Below are 18,723 nucleotides of genomic sequence, written 5' to 3'. Positions count from 1 at the left end.
ACCTATGGACGGGGAGCTTGGGCTTAGCAGATGCAAACTGTTATACTTTGTTGTTCAGTCCCTCAACAGTGTCTGACTCTGTGACCCCATGGCCAGCATGCCAGGCTTCCTTGTCCTTCACTATCTCCTGGACTTTGTCCAAACTCAAGTCCAGAGAGTTGGTGATGCCATCCAACCACCTTATCTTCAGTTGCCCCCTTCTGCCTTCTAACTTTCCCAGCATCATGGTCTCTTCCAATGAATTGGCTCTTGGAATCAGGTGGCTGAAGTATTGGAGCTTCAACTTCAGCATCAGTCCTTCTATTGAATACTTAGGGTTGATTTCCTTTAGGATTGACTGGTTTGATCTCTCTCTCTCTTAAGAGTCTTCTCCAGCACCACAGTTTGAAAGCATCAATTCTTCAGCACTCAGCCTTCTTCATGGTCCAACTCTCACATCTGTGCATGACTAATGGTAAAACCACAGCTTTGACTAGATGGACCTTTGTTGGCAAAGTGATGTCTCTGTTTTTTAATATGCTGTCTAGGTTGGTCATAGCTTTTCTTCCAAACAGCAAGTGTCTTTTAATTTCATGGCTGCAGTCACTGTCTGCAGTGATTTTGGAGCCCAGGAAAATAAAGGCTGTCACTACTATATACAGGATAAATAAACAGTAAGGTCCTACTGTACAGCACAAGGAACTATATTCAATATCCTGTGATAAACCATAATGGAAAAGAATGTGGAAAAAAGTGTATCTATATAGGTGAGTCACTGTGCTATACACCAGAAATTAATACAACATGTAAATCAACTATACTTCAATAAAAAATGCACATTATAAAAAAGAATCTTTGAGTTTTTACCCCAGACCTCATTTATCATCTAATTATCTGGAAGGCTGGTTCCATCCAGGAAATGAGAGGTCACATCTGTGGGAGACAGAGTGAGCGTGGAGCTGTTTAGGTCGTGACCCATCCCCAGCTTCTGGGCCGTCTTTCCTCCGCTCACTGAGCAATCGCCTTCGCCTTGTTTCAGTTCTCCTCACAAGAACAGGCTGCACTGTAATTCTGATTCATTTCTTGACGATGGACAGAAAACATGGTTATGTATACAAGAACCACAAGTGCTGAGGATCTCATTAGGAGCGGCCTTGATCCTAGATGTGGTGATTCTATGAAAAAATACCGTGAGGAGCAGGCAAGAGTTTCCCCTCAAATTTCTAACAGACCAAGCTGTTGCCCAGCCACCCGGGCCTGTATATGGGGCGCCTGTGCTGTCTTGCTGAGTACATCTGAGAATTTATCCAGCCCGTGCCGCTACAACCATCTCTTTTGTATTTTTAAAAATGATTTTCCAAGAGCTTTTTATAAATGTAGAGTTTTACTGACTATGACTTTTAACATTTGTTATTTCAAATACATGAAAGTTTAGTCACTCAGTTGTGTCTGACTCTTTGTGACTCCGTGGACTGTAGCCCGCCAGGCTCTTCTTGTCCACAGAATTCTCCAGGCAAGAATACTGGAGTGGACTGCCATTATTCCCTTCTCTAGGGGATCTTCCCAACCCAGGGATCAAACCTCGGTTTCCAGCACTGCAGGCAGATTCTTCACCATCTGGTGAGCATATCTTGATTTGGGGGCGAAAACTGGCCTCAGACTCACACTTATACAGTGTTTGCACTAAGTCAGTGCAAGCCTGCAAGGTGAGCCAGGGAACGTGCTCAGATATTCCCAGATGTCTGATGTTGCAAGGAATATCCAGATAATTAATGGCTTATTTTTAATTTGAAAATTTTGATATTGTGCTTGAGAAAATACTTTGTGAACAGTGATAGGAAAACTGGTGTCTCACCCCGTGTCATGGGCTGACTTGTGTCTGCCTCCCACTCCTCCCAGATTCTATGTCAAAGCCCAGGGCCTCAAATGTGGCTGTGTTTGGAGACAGGATCTTTAAAGAGGTAGATAAGTTAACATGAGATGTTAGCAGAGACCTGAACCCACACTAACTGCTGTCTTTCTAAAGGGAGATTTGGATGCAGACACATACAGAGGAAAGACCGCATGAGGATACGATGAGGAGGTGGCTGGCTGAGGCCATGGAGAGAGGCCTCAGAAGAAACCAGCCCCGACGGGTCTTTGATCTTGGACTTCAAGCCTCTAGAACTGTGAGAGAATAAACCTCTGGTGGTTACGCCCCTGGGAGGGTGGTGTTCTGACTTGGCAGCCCTAGCACGTGGATATACCATAATACAGGGAACCCTTGACCAACACGCGTTTGAACTGCTTCGGTTCCTTTATACGTAGATTTTTTTTTGAATAAATATATTGAAAATCTTTTTTGAGATTTTTGACAATTTGAAAAAACTCAGATGAACCATATAGCTAAAGATACTGAAAAAATTAAGAAAAAGTTAGGTATGTCATGAATGCCTAAAACATATGTAAATATTAATCTGTCTTTGGGGCTTCCCTGGTAGCTCAGCTGATAAAGAATCTGCCTGCAATGCAGGAGACCTGGGCTCAGTCCCTGGGTTGGGAAGATCCCCTGGAGGAGGGCATGACAACTCACTCCAGGATTCTTGCCACGGACAGAGGAACCTAGTGGGCTACAGTCCATGGAGTCACAAAGAGTCAGACATGACTGAGTGACTAAGCACAGCACAATCTGTCTTTACCTAGACATGAGTAATATTTAATATAAAATTAATAGCATGTTAGCTTTCTTACTGCTTTATAACTTCACTTTCAAAGAATTTCAATACTGTACAGTAGGCCTCTATCTCATAATTGGAGAAACTGCATATCAGCTTACAAGCACAGGGAAGTTTTTTTGTTTTTTTTTTTTTAATCTCATAGAGTTTCAATACTGTATTATGAACCTGATGTGCTGTGTGCCATAAAAATTTTAATAATGAGTCATTCATTAGTGTATAAGGTAAGCTACCAGGAAGCAATCATATTGCTGCTTCTTCATCATCAATGCATGAATTGCTTTACCTGTAAATAAACATAAATAAATATGAATGGTTTTTTCATAATATCTTTTCATTTTGGATGTCCATATAACATTTCCAGTGTTTTGTATGAGACAATATTGTAGATACAGGGAAATGATTCATCTGTAAACATATTTATAACACAGCTCAATACTGTAAATGTATTCTCTCTTCTTTGTGATTTTCTTAATAACATTTTCTTTTCTCTAGCTTGATTTTTGGTAAAAATACTGTATATGTTACAGGTATAAAATATGCATTAATTGGCTGTTTATGTTACAGATAGGGAAGCCTTCTGGTGAAGAGCAGGCTATTGGTAGTTAAGTTTGTGGGAAGTCGTAAGTTACACGCAGATTTTCAACTACATAGGGAGTTGGCACCCCTAACTCTGCATTGGTCAAGGGTCAATTGTACAATGAAAAGAGAGTGTGTAGTATTTTCAAGAGTTTATCAATTTTCTTGTTATCTGTTTACTTCCCTGCTAATTTCATTTTTATATTTGGAAATTAATTTATATGAGTGGATGCAAAGAAACTTAACAGTGTTTGAAGTAAATCATTAACAAGATACAGAATTTTTGTTAAAAATAAGTTCAGTCTTCTCTCCCAGAGATGAGTTTGAAAATGCATTTCCAACAACCTCATGCACTCCAACTAAAAATATTTTGAAAAAAATCTGTGGCAAGCCTGGAGGAACTAAACAAAGTATTTTTCTGTCTTTTAAGGCATAGCTTGGAAATGTCTAAGAATAGCTGCTGTTCACTACTATAAAAAATGATGTCATTCATTAAAAAAAGAAAGTCTCCAAGTGCATTTAGGTAATGGAATTGAAACAGGAGAAAAGAGGCAGGGCACAACCTTTAAAATAATGACATGGTCATTCTTCCTAAAGTGTTAGTCTCTTAGTCGTGTCCGACTCTTTGCAATCCCATGGACTGTAGCCCACCAGGCTCCTCTGTCCATGGGATTCTCCGGGCAAAAATACTGGAGTGGGTGGTCATTTCCTTCTCCAGGGGATCTTCCCGACCCAGGGGTAGAACCTGGGCCTCCTGCATCGCAGGCAGATTCTTTACCATATGAGTCACCAGGGAGGCAAGCTATGGCCATAGGGCTTGACTAAAACTGGTAAGAACCAACTGGGTCCAAGATGGTGGAAGATTCGACTTTTAGAGGACCTAGAGCCTCACTATATGCTTACTGTAATATATTAGCTAAGTGACACACCCGCAGGCACCCCGAGAATTCTGAGGTCGACCATCAAAGAGCAAAAAGTGGGTGGTGGCCCAATTCCTGGAAATCTCTGCCCCTTCCCTAAAATAGTTGGAATAAATAGCCCATCGGCTCCTGCTCATGAGCCTATGAAGTTACTCAGCACATAAAAGCTGACCATCCCATATTTCAGGGCCTCTCGCCTTTTGAGATGGCCTACTCTCTATTTGTGCACTGTGTTTCTCTCTAAATAAATCAATTTCTTACCTTGCTTACCTAGACTTCCCTGGTGGCTCAGATGGTAAAGCGTCTGTTTCCAATGCAGGAGACCCGTGTTCAACCCCCAGGTTGGGAAGATCCCCTGGAGAAGGAAATGGCAACCCACTCCAGTACGCTTGCCTGGAAAATCCCATGGACAGAGGAGCCTGGTAGGCTACAGTACATGGGGTCAAAAAGAGCAATTTCACTTTCTTCAGTTCAGTTCAGTTCAGTCGCTCAGTCGTGTCCAGCTCTTTGCGACCCCATGAATCGCAGCATGCCAGGCCTCCCTGTCCATCACCATCTCCCAGAGTTCACTCAGACTCACGTCCATTGAGTCTGTGATGCCATCCAGCCATCTCATCCTGGGTCATTCCCTTCTCCTCCTGCCCCCAATCTCTCCCAGCATCAGTCTTTTCCAATGAGTCAACTCTTCGCATGAGGTGGCCAAAGTACTGGAGTTTCAGCTTTAGCATCATTCCTTCCAAAGAACACACAGGGCTGATCTCCTTCAGAATGGACTGGTTGGATCTCCTTGCAGTCCAAGGGACTCTCAAGAGTCTTCTCCAACACCACAGTTCAAAAGCATCAATTCTTTGGAGCTCAGCCTTCTTCACAGTCCAACTCTCACATCCATACATGACCACAGGAAAAACCATAGCCTTGACTAGACGGACCTTAGTCTGCAAAGTAATGTCTCTGTTTTGAATATACTATTTAGGTTGGTCATAACTTTTCTTCCAAGGAGTAAGCGTCTTTTAATTTCATGGCTGCAGTCACCATCTGCAGTGATTCTGGAGCCCCCAAAAATGAAGTCTGACACTGTTTCCTCTGTTTCCCCATCTATTTCCCATGAAGTGATGGGACTGGATGCCATGATCTTCATTTTCTGAATGTTGAGCTTTAAGCCAACTTTTTCACTCTCCTCTTTCACTTTCATCAAGAGGCTTTTTAGCTCTTCACTTTTGTCTCTCACTGAATTCTTGCTGTGATGAGACACCAAGAATCTCAGATTCACCAGGAACAGAATCCAGATGAATTTGGAGAGTGACCTTAATCATCTTATTTTCAAAAATAACTAGAAAATGTCAGAGGCTTAATAAATACTAATAACTGATAATAAGAATTCCTACTTTCACCCTTTGTGAATGTAATCATACTATTTTACATGCTGTCATCCTTGCAGTGGAATACGTATTTTTTTGTTACACATTTTTATTTTAATTTCTCTCTTAGGAAAACTATTATTATTAGAGCTACTGGAAAACAAAAGGGATGTTCAAGTTGTTATGTTAAATAATCAAACAACCAAAAGAAAACAAGGAAAATGCCAAAAACAGAGTCGCCATTTCTGAGATGAATAATAGATGGTTCACACTTGCAGTCAGTAACATACATATAAAATCCTATTTCAGGTGAGCTGTGGGCGGTGGGCGTGTTCTAGCAAAAACATTCCAGTCAATTGATGTTCAGTTTGTTATATAATGAAGCTCAGGAAAAGGACACTTTTGCATATGATTTAGGGACTTTTACTTGCAGACTCCTTTTCAGAATTGCTGACTGCATTGGTTAGTCCTTTAATTCTTAGATATTAAAAGTTCTATCATAAGTGAAAGATTTCCAATTAAGTTATTAACTACTGAGTGTAGCTGTTATGTTTCTATAGAAGCAAACAATTTTAAATGGAACTCAGAGGTTATTAAAAAAAAACAACCCACTAAGCAGAATCGGGAAACAGGGAAGAAAAACACCAGATCAAGAGCTACGAAGTAGCAAGCAGAGAGCTTCCGAAATTCACAAAATGGAAAGATGTGTAAATTATAAAGTCCTGTTCAAAATAAGAACCAGAATGAATTCTGAAAAGCAAGGAAATTCTGCAAAGAACTTTCCAAAAATCAGTCAGGTTGTAAGAGCAAGGTAGAACAAAATAAATTGTAAGCTGCTGCTAAGGTGCTGAGTTGGCAGAATAAACCCATTTCATTTTTTTTTTTTTCCCCTCACAGCTCAAGATTCTTTGTGTAAATTGTAAGGCAAAAGCAAAAAGCTTCAGAAGGTCTAGGGAAATGACACAAATTGGGTTAAGTATGACTTCTAGGAAACTTAATCTGCTCCCCGGAGATAAGATTTTACTGTATTTGTTGCAAATTAGACCAAGGGTCTCTGACGGCTGTCATGACGGATGGAAAGAATTTCAAGGTCACTTGTAGGCCAGCAAGTCCTGGAGAACTTCCCGCAGTGATGGGAATGCACTGCATCTCTGCCCGGAGTGGGAGCCGTGGCAGCGCCTGGGCCCTGAGTGCTTTACGTGTTGGCCACACCACTGATGAGCTCTGTTTTGCATTTTATTCCATTGTTGTGTCATGTCATGGGCTCAGTCATGTCCGACTCCTTTTTCAGCCCTATAGACTGTAGCCCGCCAGGCTCCTCTGCCTTTGGAATTTTCCAGGCAAGAATACTGGAGTGGGCTGCCTTTTCCTATTTCATGGGGTCCTCCCAACCCAGGGCTTGAACCTGTGTCTCTTGTGTCTCCTGCATTGGCAGGCAGTTTCTTTTCCACTGGTGTCACCTGGGAAGCTCATTCCATTGTAATTAATTCGCATTTGAATTACCTCGTGTGACTGGTGGCTACAATGTTGGGCAGTGCATGAAAGATCCTTTCCATCCATCTAATGGAGGCTGCAGATAGCATTTATTATATATCCTTGGGTTTTCTGGGATTAAATATTACCCAAGGCTTCTGGGATCCCCAGGGGGCAGTGTGAGCACATGACTGCCCAAACTAGGAGACTTTGAAAAAGACAAGGAATGTCAGTAATGGTCACGAAGAAACAAGAGCCCCAGGACACGCAGGTGCCCTACCACTGGGGTGTTGCTTGCAGGTTCTGGAGGGAAGTGACCAGGGTTAGCTTCACTTCTGTGTGAGCTGTTGCTACAGGTAAAATTTTAGCACCTTCTGGACAAACATTTTCATCATATCATAGGTTTTTGTCCCTGCAAACATTTATTAATATCCAAATCTTTATAACTCACCTTTACTCTCCAAGACAACCTTGACCACAGAGTACAGCAATGACTAACAAGATGTTCAAACCAGCAATGCAAAATCAATCACGCTGACGTCTGAGCTCAGACCAAGTACCTAGGTAGCTACACTGGGCTGGATAGTTTCAGCCCTCCCCAGGCTTCCTGGTAAGAGGGAGGAGAAGCCAAAGAGAGCAGAGGCATTCTATTTTGCAGACAGCCACTCGGCATCTGCCACAGATACACATTCTCCCAAAGGGACTGAACTTGGCAAGCAGAACAGCAGCAGCTCATTTAGTGTGGATCCTGGATTGTTTGTGGAAGTGGATTCTGGAGATACAAGTTGCTTTGGACACACTCTCAATTTTCCACCATCAGGAAAGAATATGTACCATGGTCAGACTTTACAAATAAATTTCGGCAGGACAGTTGCAACTCCCTACAAAGCACTCAGGCTTCCCATGTTCAGAACTCAACCTGCTTTGAAATAACAAAGAGAGACTATTCTTTGACACAAAGTACAGAACAGGGATTGAATCATCAATCATAAAAATAATTTTAAAAATTCAGCTGTATCTATACACCAAAGCAAGAAATTCACACGATAAGCCAATTCTCATGTGATCCATCTGGAACCCGGCCTGGTTTTTCAAATTCCACTCACCACTTATAACACATCTCATGCTGAACACAGTCAAGTTCTGTATTAAAAAAAAAAATCTCACAATTTAATAGGCATGTGGCTGAACAGGAAGAAAGAAAGAAATTATTCTGAGAGATCCCCTGGTGGCTCAGCTGGTAAAGAATCCACCTGCAATGCAGGAGACCTGGGTTTGATCCCTGGGTGGGGAAGATTCCCTAGAGAAGGGAAAGGCTACCCATTCCAGTATTCTGGCCTGGAGAATTCCATGGACTGTATAGTCCATGGGGTTGCAAATAGTGGACACAACTGAGCGACTTTCACCTGCAGGAAAGAGAACTTAGCAATACAGTGATTGAAACAATGAGTGGGAGGTCTCAGAATCATTTTGTGAAACATTGTCACCAACCTGATTGCCCGAATGACGGTTTTCAGCGGTGGGGTGAGGTCCTCCACGGACACGTCGCACTGGCATCCTTTGTCATCGTACACATCATCGGTGCCAAGTGCTGTGTCAGCTGTAGGAGAAAAGGGCCAGTTAGACGATAGCACAGTGGTGATGTAAAACTCGTTCTCCAGTTGGTCTTTCATAGGGATGGGAGCCTCAGAGACTCGGCATATAAATCCACACATGTGAGGCTACCAATTGCTTTCCCCAATATTATCCTTTCTCCTTTTCCTGCAAGCTCACCCATTTCACATGACTTGACATGACTACCCTTCTGACCTGTCTACCAGGGGACATGGGGCATTGGCATCCTTTCTTCCCAGCAGTGGTGATGGATTTGTGCTTATCCACATTGCTCTTTTGCTCAGTTCTTTTGAAGCTAATAGCCAGAGTTTAAAAAGCAACTGTTTGGAGTTAGGAAGCAAGGTTTTGGACATTTAATGAACTGGCAACTAGACAGAGGTTGGAGCCCACATCGTGACCCCAGGAGCTCCACACCCTGAACGAGGGTGCTGAGCATCTGGCTCCAAGAGCACTGTCTCCCTGTCAGTTACTCTACATGGGCAGAGCTGGCTGATGACAGCAGGGCTGAAGCTGAGAACAGCGTCTCAGATGGGATAAGAAAGTCCATGCCTCAGAAGCTGGGCAAAACAACGTTCGGTCTAATTGCAAAGTTTGGAAAAGGAAGCAGAGTTACAATAAACACCAGTTAGTCAGGGCTTATGAAATTCATAAAGAATAGTCCCTTGGACAGCAAGATCAAACCAGTCAATCCAAAAGGAAATCAACCCTGACTATTCATTGGAAGGACTGTTGCTGAAGCTGAAGCTCCAATACTTTGGCCACCTGACGCGAAGAGCCGACTCATTGGAAAAGACCCTGATGCTGGGAAAGATTGAAGGCAGGAGAAGGGGACGACAGAGGATGAGATGGTTGGATGGCATCACTGACTCAATGGACATAAGTTTGAGCAAGCTCCAGGAGGCAGTGACGGATAGGGAAGCATGGCATGCTGCAGCCCATGGGGTCTCACAGAGTCAGGCATGACTTAGTGACTGAACACCACCACCAAGGGACTGAAACTGCTTTCTGTCACCTGGTGTGCTCCGTGATCATCTGCTACATCACAGAAGAAGGGACTTTGAAATGGGCTGTCCTGGTCAGGCTGTAAGCAAGCCCTGAATGACTGTAAGAGGCCCATTTATTGGAGCAGTGCTCACATCTGGAACTCAGCTGGTGCATCACTCAATTCAATGGACACTGTGTGTTTACTTGGTTTATTGTATGCCAGGAGTGGAGTAGGGGGGAAAGATGCAGATGAGTCTTCACAGCTTGTTCATGGTCCCTCTGGCCTTCTGGCCCCCAAGCTTCTTCCTAAGGGGGTTCTCCAGAACCATGACCTCACAATAACGATCATAATAACAACCACTTGCTGAAACGTATGCCAGGCACTTAGACAAAACTTCTGCATGTGTTAGGTTTTTTATTTGCAGCAACTGGACAAGTTGGTGATGACAAGCCTGATTTTTAGATACTGAAATCAAGGCTCCGAGAAGGTAAGTGCCTCATTTGAGGCCTCAGCAGTGGTCAGTGGAGCTGTTGTTGTTCAGTCTTTAAGTCGTGTCTGACTCTTTGTTGACCCTATGGACTGCAGCACACCAGGCTTCCCTGTCTATCACCAACTCCCGCAGTTAGATCAAACTCATGTCCATCCAGTCAGTGATGCCATCCAACCATCTCGTCCTCTGTCATCCCCTTCTCCTCCTGCCTTCAGTTTTCCCCAGCATCAGGGTCTTTTCCAATGAGTCAGTTCTTCCAACCTTGTGGCCAAAGTATTGGAGCTTCAGCTTGAGCAACAGTCCTTCCAATGAATATTCAGGGTTGATTTCCTTTAGGATGGACTGGTTTGACTTCCTTGCAGTCCAAGGGACTCTGAGAAGTCTTCTCCAGCACCAGAGTTTGAAAGCATCAATTCTTTGGTGCTCAGCCTTCTTTATGGTCCAATTCTTGCCCCCTGCATTGCATCAGCAGTGTCAGGACACACACAGGGGGCAGCGGAGGCAGCCTGAAGTTCAGGAGAGCTCGGGGGCACAGCCTGGCTCACTGGCTGGGGGACCCTCAGCGTCTCTTTGTAGAAGAGGGCCATCCTTCTAATGAGAAGGTGCCCATCGACTCTGTGTCGATGGCTGGTTCTGACCTCGAGGGCAGCTGGCCCAGTTTGCTTGGTTGACCTATTAACCCACATAACCACAGCCCTCTTAGCACACAAACTTCATGCCTGAGACTAAACAACATCCTTCCAGGAACTTTCCACATTTCTTCTTTCAGTTTGATCCCAACCTGCTCTTAATTGGGGCCAGTGGGTGGAATGTCTTGCTCCCAACTTTATGTCCACTCAGAACATTAGAATATGACCTTATTTGGAATAAAGATCTTTACAAATCTTCGGCATTGCAGGCAGATATTTTACCAACTGAGCCACAAGGGAAGCCCCCAGAGAGTCAAATAGCATAAAAGTCAGGGTCCTTTCATTATTATCAGGTTAATGGAAAACTTTTAAAGCAGGTAGGTGCTGTCACAATAAGCACAGATGTAAAGAGAGTGAGACTATAAGGTTCGCACTGAATGCAAGCAGAACTGGGAATATCTCTGACGATGATAAGACAGCCTTCTCCACCCCCATCCTGCCCCCGGTGAGATCTTCTGTGTCTCTCTATCTTGATTAGGAACAGGTTGGGCAGAGGGTGGGCGTCACTGTATCTAAGGCATCTCATTAGGGAATTTCATCACACCACTTACAACTTGATTATTCAAGACATAAATTAAGCTCTTGATTGATTAAAAAAAATAGTTTTTCTTTTTGCAAGTTTGGTCAGAGCAAACTAATAGGAAATAATCTTTACTGGCATGTGTTGAAGCAAGGGCTGAGTTAGAAAAATTCCCCCTTTATTTCAAAGCCACAAAAATGGGGGGAATGCCATCATTCTGATTCATAAGTGTCTTGAGATGTCCATATTCTTTTGAGTGAGGTCTTTGTCATGATTCCTAGAGGATTAAAACTCTGCCTGACCTCTGAGGCCCTGGATGTGGGGCGCTGAGCTTCCAGCCACAACTGGTTAGGAGCCATTCGATGACACCGCTGTTCCTCTATCCTGACGTTTGGGGAATGTGGTCATGGGAACAGGAGCTCACATGAGCAGATCTGAAAACCCCCGTCCTTAAGGGCCATGTGCCAGCAGAGTGAGGTGCCCCCCACGCCCTGCTACCAGTAACTGAGCCTCCCATATCCTGAAGGCCTGCCCCCTGCACGTCCCGTTTGTGCTGGGAGGAGAAGAAGCTGGAAACATAATCTTCTGTTTGTCCCACCTGCTCTGTCTCCTATTAATTAGCAGGTTCAAGATCTACTTTCAAATACTCTGTTCCCCCATATTTTGGAAACTGTATTCCTTAGTTTTTGGACAGAACCTTTGGGACCTTATAGACTAAAGAGAGAGAGGCATAAAGAGAGCATTCTGGAAGCTTCTGCTACATCCAAAGACCATTTTTTCCGGTCCCACCATAAATGTTGTCATCAAGAGGCAGGTGTTTGTGTAAAAAAAGAACTGAGAGTTTCTAGTTCTTTCTCTTGGTCTTCTGCTCTTATGGATTAGATTTCTTTTAGATTGCCTGATGAAATGATTACAATGGTTTTCAACCTTGGCTGCATCTTAGACTCACCTGGGGAGCATTTAAAAAAAATCTCAATACCAGGACAGGCTGGAACCTAGGCCTCAGAGTTTATAAAAGCTCGCCAAGGAATCTGTGTGACTGGATGTGGAGAATGGTGCCCTCCGTGACCCTCAGCTGGAGCCTAGGCATGTGACTCGTCACCTTCGGACTCAGACTCACCCCCACGTCTCCCCTTGCACTACTGGTGTATTTCGCACAGTTGGGACAGTGTGGGTGCTTCCCAAGACAACAGGAAAGGATCACATCATGAAAAACAGAAGAAGAAATCCCTTACAAACTGGGGACTTGGGAACAAGTTTCACCGTCTTTTTGTCCAGCCTGGAGGTCTCTGAGTTCCGAATTCTAGCCACTGTTTTCCACCCTTCAGCCTTTGAGACTTGCTCTTCCAGGCATGACCCTGCTCTCTTTCAAGGCAGTCATTACAGTTTCACACACAAGGAGCTAGCTATATTGTGTCCAGAGATCAAAATAAGACCAAAGTGTCACAACCTAACAGAAAATATTTGTTTCATCATGTGCAGGAAATGATAAGGGCCTGATATTTGGTCATTAGGAGAAATCATAAAGGGGACAGCAGGCAGCCTTGGTCATGAATGCAGAAAATGTTACTACGTGAAATGGTCAATTATAAAGCAAGGAAAGTGCTGATGAGGAAAAAGTTAGAAGCTATAAAAAAGCTGAATATTTATAATGTATAAGGAAACATATTTGAATGGATTACAATCCAACAGTAGCAAAAAATGGCAGAAAACTTTTCAACCTAATTAGAAATTTAAAAAATTATTTGAAGGTATGGACTTATATCCATAGAATAGTAAACGAACAGCTAACACAAACCTGAGGTGACACTGGTACACGTTGGTGTTGCTCGTGACAGTGGAAGTCAGAACAAAATCTCACGGCAGCAAAGAGTTTAAAAAAGTTAAGATCAGCAATCTTATAATTTATTACAGTTTATCATCAGAGAAATGATCTTCGGAAAATAATTTCAAAAAGAAAACAAAGATAGGGCTTCCCTGGTGGCTCCATGGTAAAGAACCCACCTGCCAATTCAGTTCAGGAGACGCGGGTTTGATCCCTGATCGGGAAGATCCCACATGCATCAGGGCAACTTGGCCCCGGAGCCAGAACTCCTGAGCCGGAGCTCTAGAGCCTGGCTGCCGTGAGGACTGAGCTCACGTGCTGCAGCTGCGGAAGCCTGTGCTTCACAAGAGAAGCTGCTGCAGTGAGACAGTCCCCCTCACCACAACCAGAGAAAAGCCCGCGCAGTGATGAAGAGCCGGGGCAGCCAGGAATAAGTAAAATTACAAAAAATAAGGACAACGTAATAATGACAGAGGAGGAGATGGCTGGACGGCATCACCGACTCAATGGACATGAATCTGAGTAAACTCTGGGAGTTAGTGATGGATGGGGAGGCCTGGCGTGCTGCAGTCCATGGGGTCGCAAAGAGTTGGACACGACTGAGCAACTAAATGGAACTGAACTGAAAAATGTTTATTGCATTATTGCCTATTGTAGAGAGAGAGTTATATAAATTTCAATGGCCCAAATAGGAATCCATAAATTATAGTATTTGACCATGATGATGTACTACACAACTATGATAAAAATAATTATGAATAGTATATGATACTATGAAAGTATCCGTAAATGTTCAGTAAAATTAAAATATGAGACCAAATCCTCTTGCTGATGAGGGTTATATACAGTGATATATATAAAGAAAACAAGCTATAAATAAATATGTAAAAATGAAATTAGCTGTGTCAGGGCATGAGATTAGAGGTGATTTACAGCACTTTTAAAATTCTTTATGGAATTTAAAGATTTTTTTCCATTACAAAAATAATATATGGTTTTTGAAGAGTATTTGAAAAATAGGAAAACAATCAGAATGGAGAAAACAAAATCTTCCCAAGTTGCAGAACTTACAGGAAATCACTAGTGTAATATGTTTCTCACAGTAAAAATGTGAGGGCTACAAGTTCACGATACACTTCAGAAATTTAAGTGGACCATGTAATGATTCTATTTTACTGCTCTATAATGAACAAGCATTAAAATAGCCACTATCAACGGTGGTGATAACTAATTTATTACAACTGGTTATGAATTACGATAGATTTTCCAAGGGTTCCTTCCTTGCTACTTGTCTTTTGATTACCTCTTCCCCACTCTCACTTCCTGACATCTTAAATATCATCCTAGAATCTCCACTTTAGGCATGTGCTAGTTCTCAGGCATCGCCTTTAATTTCGCTAGAGTTTAGAATAATCACCTGAGCCCTGACGCCCAGGGCACAATTTTATTTTGCCATGTCCTTGGTGGGGACCTTTCTTCTGTTCTCTGCTGGGTGCTGCTAGGTCCTCAAGATGCCAATAAGAACTCCAGAAAAAAAAAACAAAACCAAAACTCCAGATGATATATGTTTTGCTCTAGACTTTTGCCTTTTCAAATAGTTTTTGGTTTTCTCTCATTATGACAGTGATACATGCTTACTCCAGAAACTTCAAAAATTTGAATTTTAAATTAAATCATGTAGAATGAGAAACATTTGTTTATAGCTCTAACACTCAGGCAAATCCTATTAAATTTTGGCCTCTTCCCTTCTAGGATCTTTTCCTTTGCATCAACTGATGTTTAACATCAAAGTCAATTCCTCAGCACAGATTAGAAGTTGAATTGCTGGTTGCCATGAAAGGGGGAGCTTTGTTTTGATAGCTCGAAAGCCCTAATTCAGCCTCATCTTATTACATGGAGTTTCATCTCGTGCTGCAGCCATACCGGATGACACACAGTTCCTCAAGGTACTGTCTGAGCATTATTACCTGTGGCTGCTCTCCCAAGGGCCACCCTCTGCATGGCCCACTCTCCTTTCTTTCTGTTTTTTCTTGGCTAGCAATCTGTGGATGCTCAATTTGCAGTGGACAGACGACTCTATACAGGGAGCACCAGAAAAGCAAGAAGCATCCCAAAATGAGAAGAAAGAGAAGAATGTCAGGATACTTATAATAAATCACTTACATTTCAGCATGCATAGAATTTTTGTGCCATGCTGAAAACTAGAATTTGATTTTGCAGTTTGCTTAGCCACTTCAGTCATCTCAGACTCTTTGTGACCCTGTGGACTGTAGCCCACCAGGTTCCTCTGTCCATGGGATTCTCCAGGCAAGTATACTGGAGTGGGTTGTCATGCCCTCCTCCAGGGGATCATTCAGACCCAGGGATTGAAATGGAGTCTCCTATGTCTCCTACACTGGCAGGCAGGTTCTCTACAACTAGCGCCACCTGGGAAGCCCGTTTGCAGTTGAGCAATTCCTATTTAATTTGAGTTATCTGAAGCAAAGAGAGTGAGGGCAGAAGGGCAGAGTTTGAAACCTCAGATCCAGCTTTCCAACTACGAGCCTTTCAAGAGTCTTCTACATCCGGGAAATGTAGCCTGACCCCCAAGACTGACTCTGCCCTGTCTCCTGTTCTGGGTACAAACTCTTATATTTCTTGTTATATTGCTGTTAACAAGCCCCTTTCCTTCACAGACAGTGAGCTGTGAGGGCAGGGACCACATTCTTCACCCCATGCATCCATCGTCCCTGTATCTGCTCATCCAGGTCCCTGCTGCCCCCAGAACACTCAGGGACATGTTTGGTTTGTCAGGGAAGCATCTCCTTTTGACTTCAATAACGTCTGGATGTAGGAATTTAGGACTGGACTGAGGCCTATCATTCTCTGGGTCCTTGTGTGTGGGATGGTGCACAAAGATGAGCTGTACTTTAAGATAACACACTGATTGCATATACTGTGCTCACTTCAGAGACGCAGGAGCTGCAGCTCGCTGTGAGAAATGACGGAGGTGGGACCTTTAAAATGGGGCTGGAGCAGCCATCCTGGGAGAACTGCCTCACATCCTGATTTCTGACCTGGTGAACTGGGCTGAACTGACAGCATCCCAAGAAGTCAGCAAGGATGAGAAAACCACCCACTGAGGGGATTTATGAAAATGAATGTTTATCTTGTGGCCATTTTGCCTGACTATTCAGTGGAGTGTGAATCTAGTTTTGCTTGTAAGCACCAAGTGACTCTTCTCAAAAACAACCTGCCTCATCATCTTTCTTCTTCTATTTTTTCCTTTTCATTAAAAATCCCAATTTCATCAGGTCTTCTATAATCAGGGTACTATCTGTGTTTCTACCCAAATTTTGTTGTTGTTCCGTTGTTAAGCCATGTCTGACTCTTTGCTATCCCATGGACTGCAGGATGGCCATCTTCTCCATCCTTCACTACTTCCCAAAGTTTACTCAAATTCATGTCCATTGAATTGGCGATGCCACCTAACCACCTCATCCTCTGCTGCCCCCTTCTCCTTTTGCCTCAGTCTTTTCCAGTGAGTCCATTTTTCACATCAAGTGGCCAAAGGATTGGAGCTTTGGCTTCAGCGTCAGTTCTTCCAATGAATATTCAGGGTTGATTTCCTTTAGGATTGACTGGCTCAATCTCCTTGCAGTCCAAGGGACTCTCAAGAGTCTTCTCCAGAACCGCAATTCAAAAGCATTAATTGTTTGGTGCTCAGCCTTCTTTATGGTCCAACTCTCACATCCATATATGACTACTGGAAAAACCATAGATTTGACTGTACAGATCTTTGTTGTCGAACTGATGTCTCTGCTGTTTTAATATGCTGTCTAGGTTTGTTATAATTTTCTTTCTTTTTTTAAAAATTTATGGCTGCAGTCACCCTCTGCAGTGACTTTGGAGCCCACGAAAATAAAATCTGTCACTGCTTCCACTTTTCCCCTTCTATTTGCCATGAAGTGATGGGACCAGATACAATGATCATAGTTTTTTGAAAGTTGAGTTTTATGCCGGCTTTTCCACTCTGCTCTTTCACCCTTATCAAGAGGCTCTTTAGTTTCTCTTCACTTTCTGCCATTAGAATGGGATCATCTGCATATCTGAGGTTGTTGATATTTCTCCTGGCAATCCTGATTCCAGCTTGTGATTCATTTAGCCCGGCATTCGGCATGATGTACTCTGCATATAAGTTAAATAAGCAGGGTAAATAAGCCTTGATGTACTCCTTTCCCAGTTTGGAACCAGTCAGTTCCATGTCTGGTTCTAACTGTTGCCTCTTGACCTGCACACAGGTTTCTCAGGAGACAAGTAAGATGATTTGATATTCCCAACTTTTTAAGAATTTTCCTCAGTTTGTTGTGATCCACACAGTCAAAGTCTTTCGAGGAGTCAATGAAGCAGAAATAGATGTTTTTCTGGAATTGTCTTGCTTTCTCTATGATCCACTGAATGTTGGCAATTTGATCTCTGGTTCCTCTGCCTTTTCTAAACCCAGTTCATACATCTGCAAGTTCTCAGTTCACCTACTGTTGAAGCCTAGCTTGAAGGATTTTGAGCAGAACCTGGATTCTAGTTTGAGCATTCTTTGGCATAGCCCTTCTTCGGGATTGGAATGAAAACTGATCTTTTCCAGTTCTGTGGCCACTGCTGAGTTTTCCAAATTTTCTGATGTAATGAGTGAAGCAATTGAACAGTATCATCTTTTAGGATTTGAAATAACTCAGTTGGAATTCCATCACCTCCACTAACTTTGTCTGTAGTAATGCTGCCTAAGGCCCACTTGACTTCACACTCCAGGATGTCTGGCTCTAGGTGAGTGGCCACACCATTGTGGTTATCCAGGTGATTAAGACCATTTTTGTATAGCTCTTCTGTGTACTATTGTCACCCCTTCTTAATCTGTTGTGCTTCTGTTCGGTCCTTACCGTTTCTGTCTTTTATTGTGCCCATCCTTGTATGAAATGTCCCCTTCTCTTCTTGAAGAGATATCTAGTCTTTCCCATTCTATTTCGTTCCTCTATTTCTTTGCATTGTTCAACTAAGGAGGCCTTCTTATCTTCTTTGCTGTTCTCTGGACTCTGCATTCAGCTGGGTGTATCTTTCCCTTTCACTCCTGCCTTTCACTTCTTTTCTTTCCTTAGCTCTTTCTAAAGGTTCCTCAGACAGACACTTTAGCATTTTGCATTTCTTATTCTTTGGGATGGTTTTGGTCACTGCCTCCAATACAATGTTATCAGCCTCCATCCATATTTCTTCAGGCACTCTGTCTACCAGATCTAATCTCTTGAATCTATTAATCACTTACACTGTATAATCATAAGGAATTTGATTTAGGTCATACCTGAATGGCCTACTGGTTTTCCCTTCCTTCTTCAATTTAAGGCTGAATTTTGCAATATGGAGCTCGTAATCTGAGCCGTAGTCAGCTCCAGGTCTTGTTTTTGCTGACTGAATAGAGCTTCTCCATCTTTGGCTGCAAAGAATATAATCAATCTGATTTCACTGTTGACCATTTTGTGAGGTTCATGTGTAGAGTCATCTCTTGTGTTGTTAAAAAGGGGTGTTTGCTATGATCAGTGTTTTCTCTTG

At 42.9% G+C, this 18,723-nt stretch overlaps 1 protein-coding gene across 2 annotated transcripts in view; it reads right to left on the bottom strand.

Moving 5' to 3' along the window:
• Positions 1-18,723, bottom strand: part of KCNQ5 (potassium voltage-gated channel subfamily Q member 5) — a 627,271-nt gene that overhangs the window by 20,221 nt on the left and 588,327 nt on the right. For both annotated transcript variants that reach the window (XM_013968999.2, XM_018058845.1), the window contains one exon: positions 8,515-8,623. In XM_013968999.2, the coding sequence (XP_013824453.2) occupies positions 8,515-8,623 (109 nt within the window). The remainder of the gene's footprint in view (positions 1-8,514; positions 8,624-18,723) is intronic.

The sequence above is a fragment of the Capra hircus genome, chromosome 14 (genome assembly GCF_001704415.2).
Source record: "Capra hircus breed San Clemente chromosome 14, ASM170441v1, whole genome shotgun sequence".
NCBI lineage: Eukaryota > Metazoa > Chordata > Mammalia > Artiodactyla > Bovidae > Capra > Capra hircus.
The sequence above is the reverse complement of the archived record's forward strand: the minus strand, read 5'-3'. Positions and strand labels throughout refer to the sequence as shown.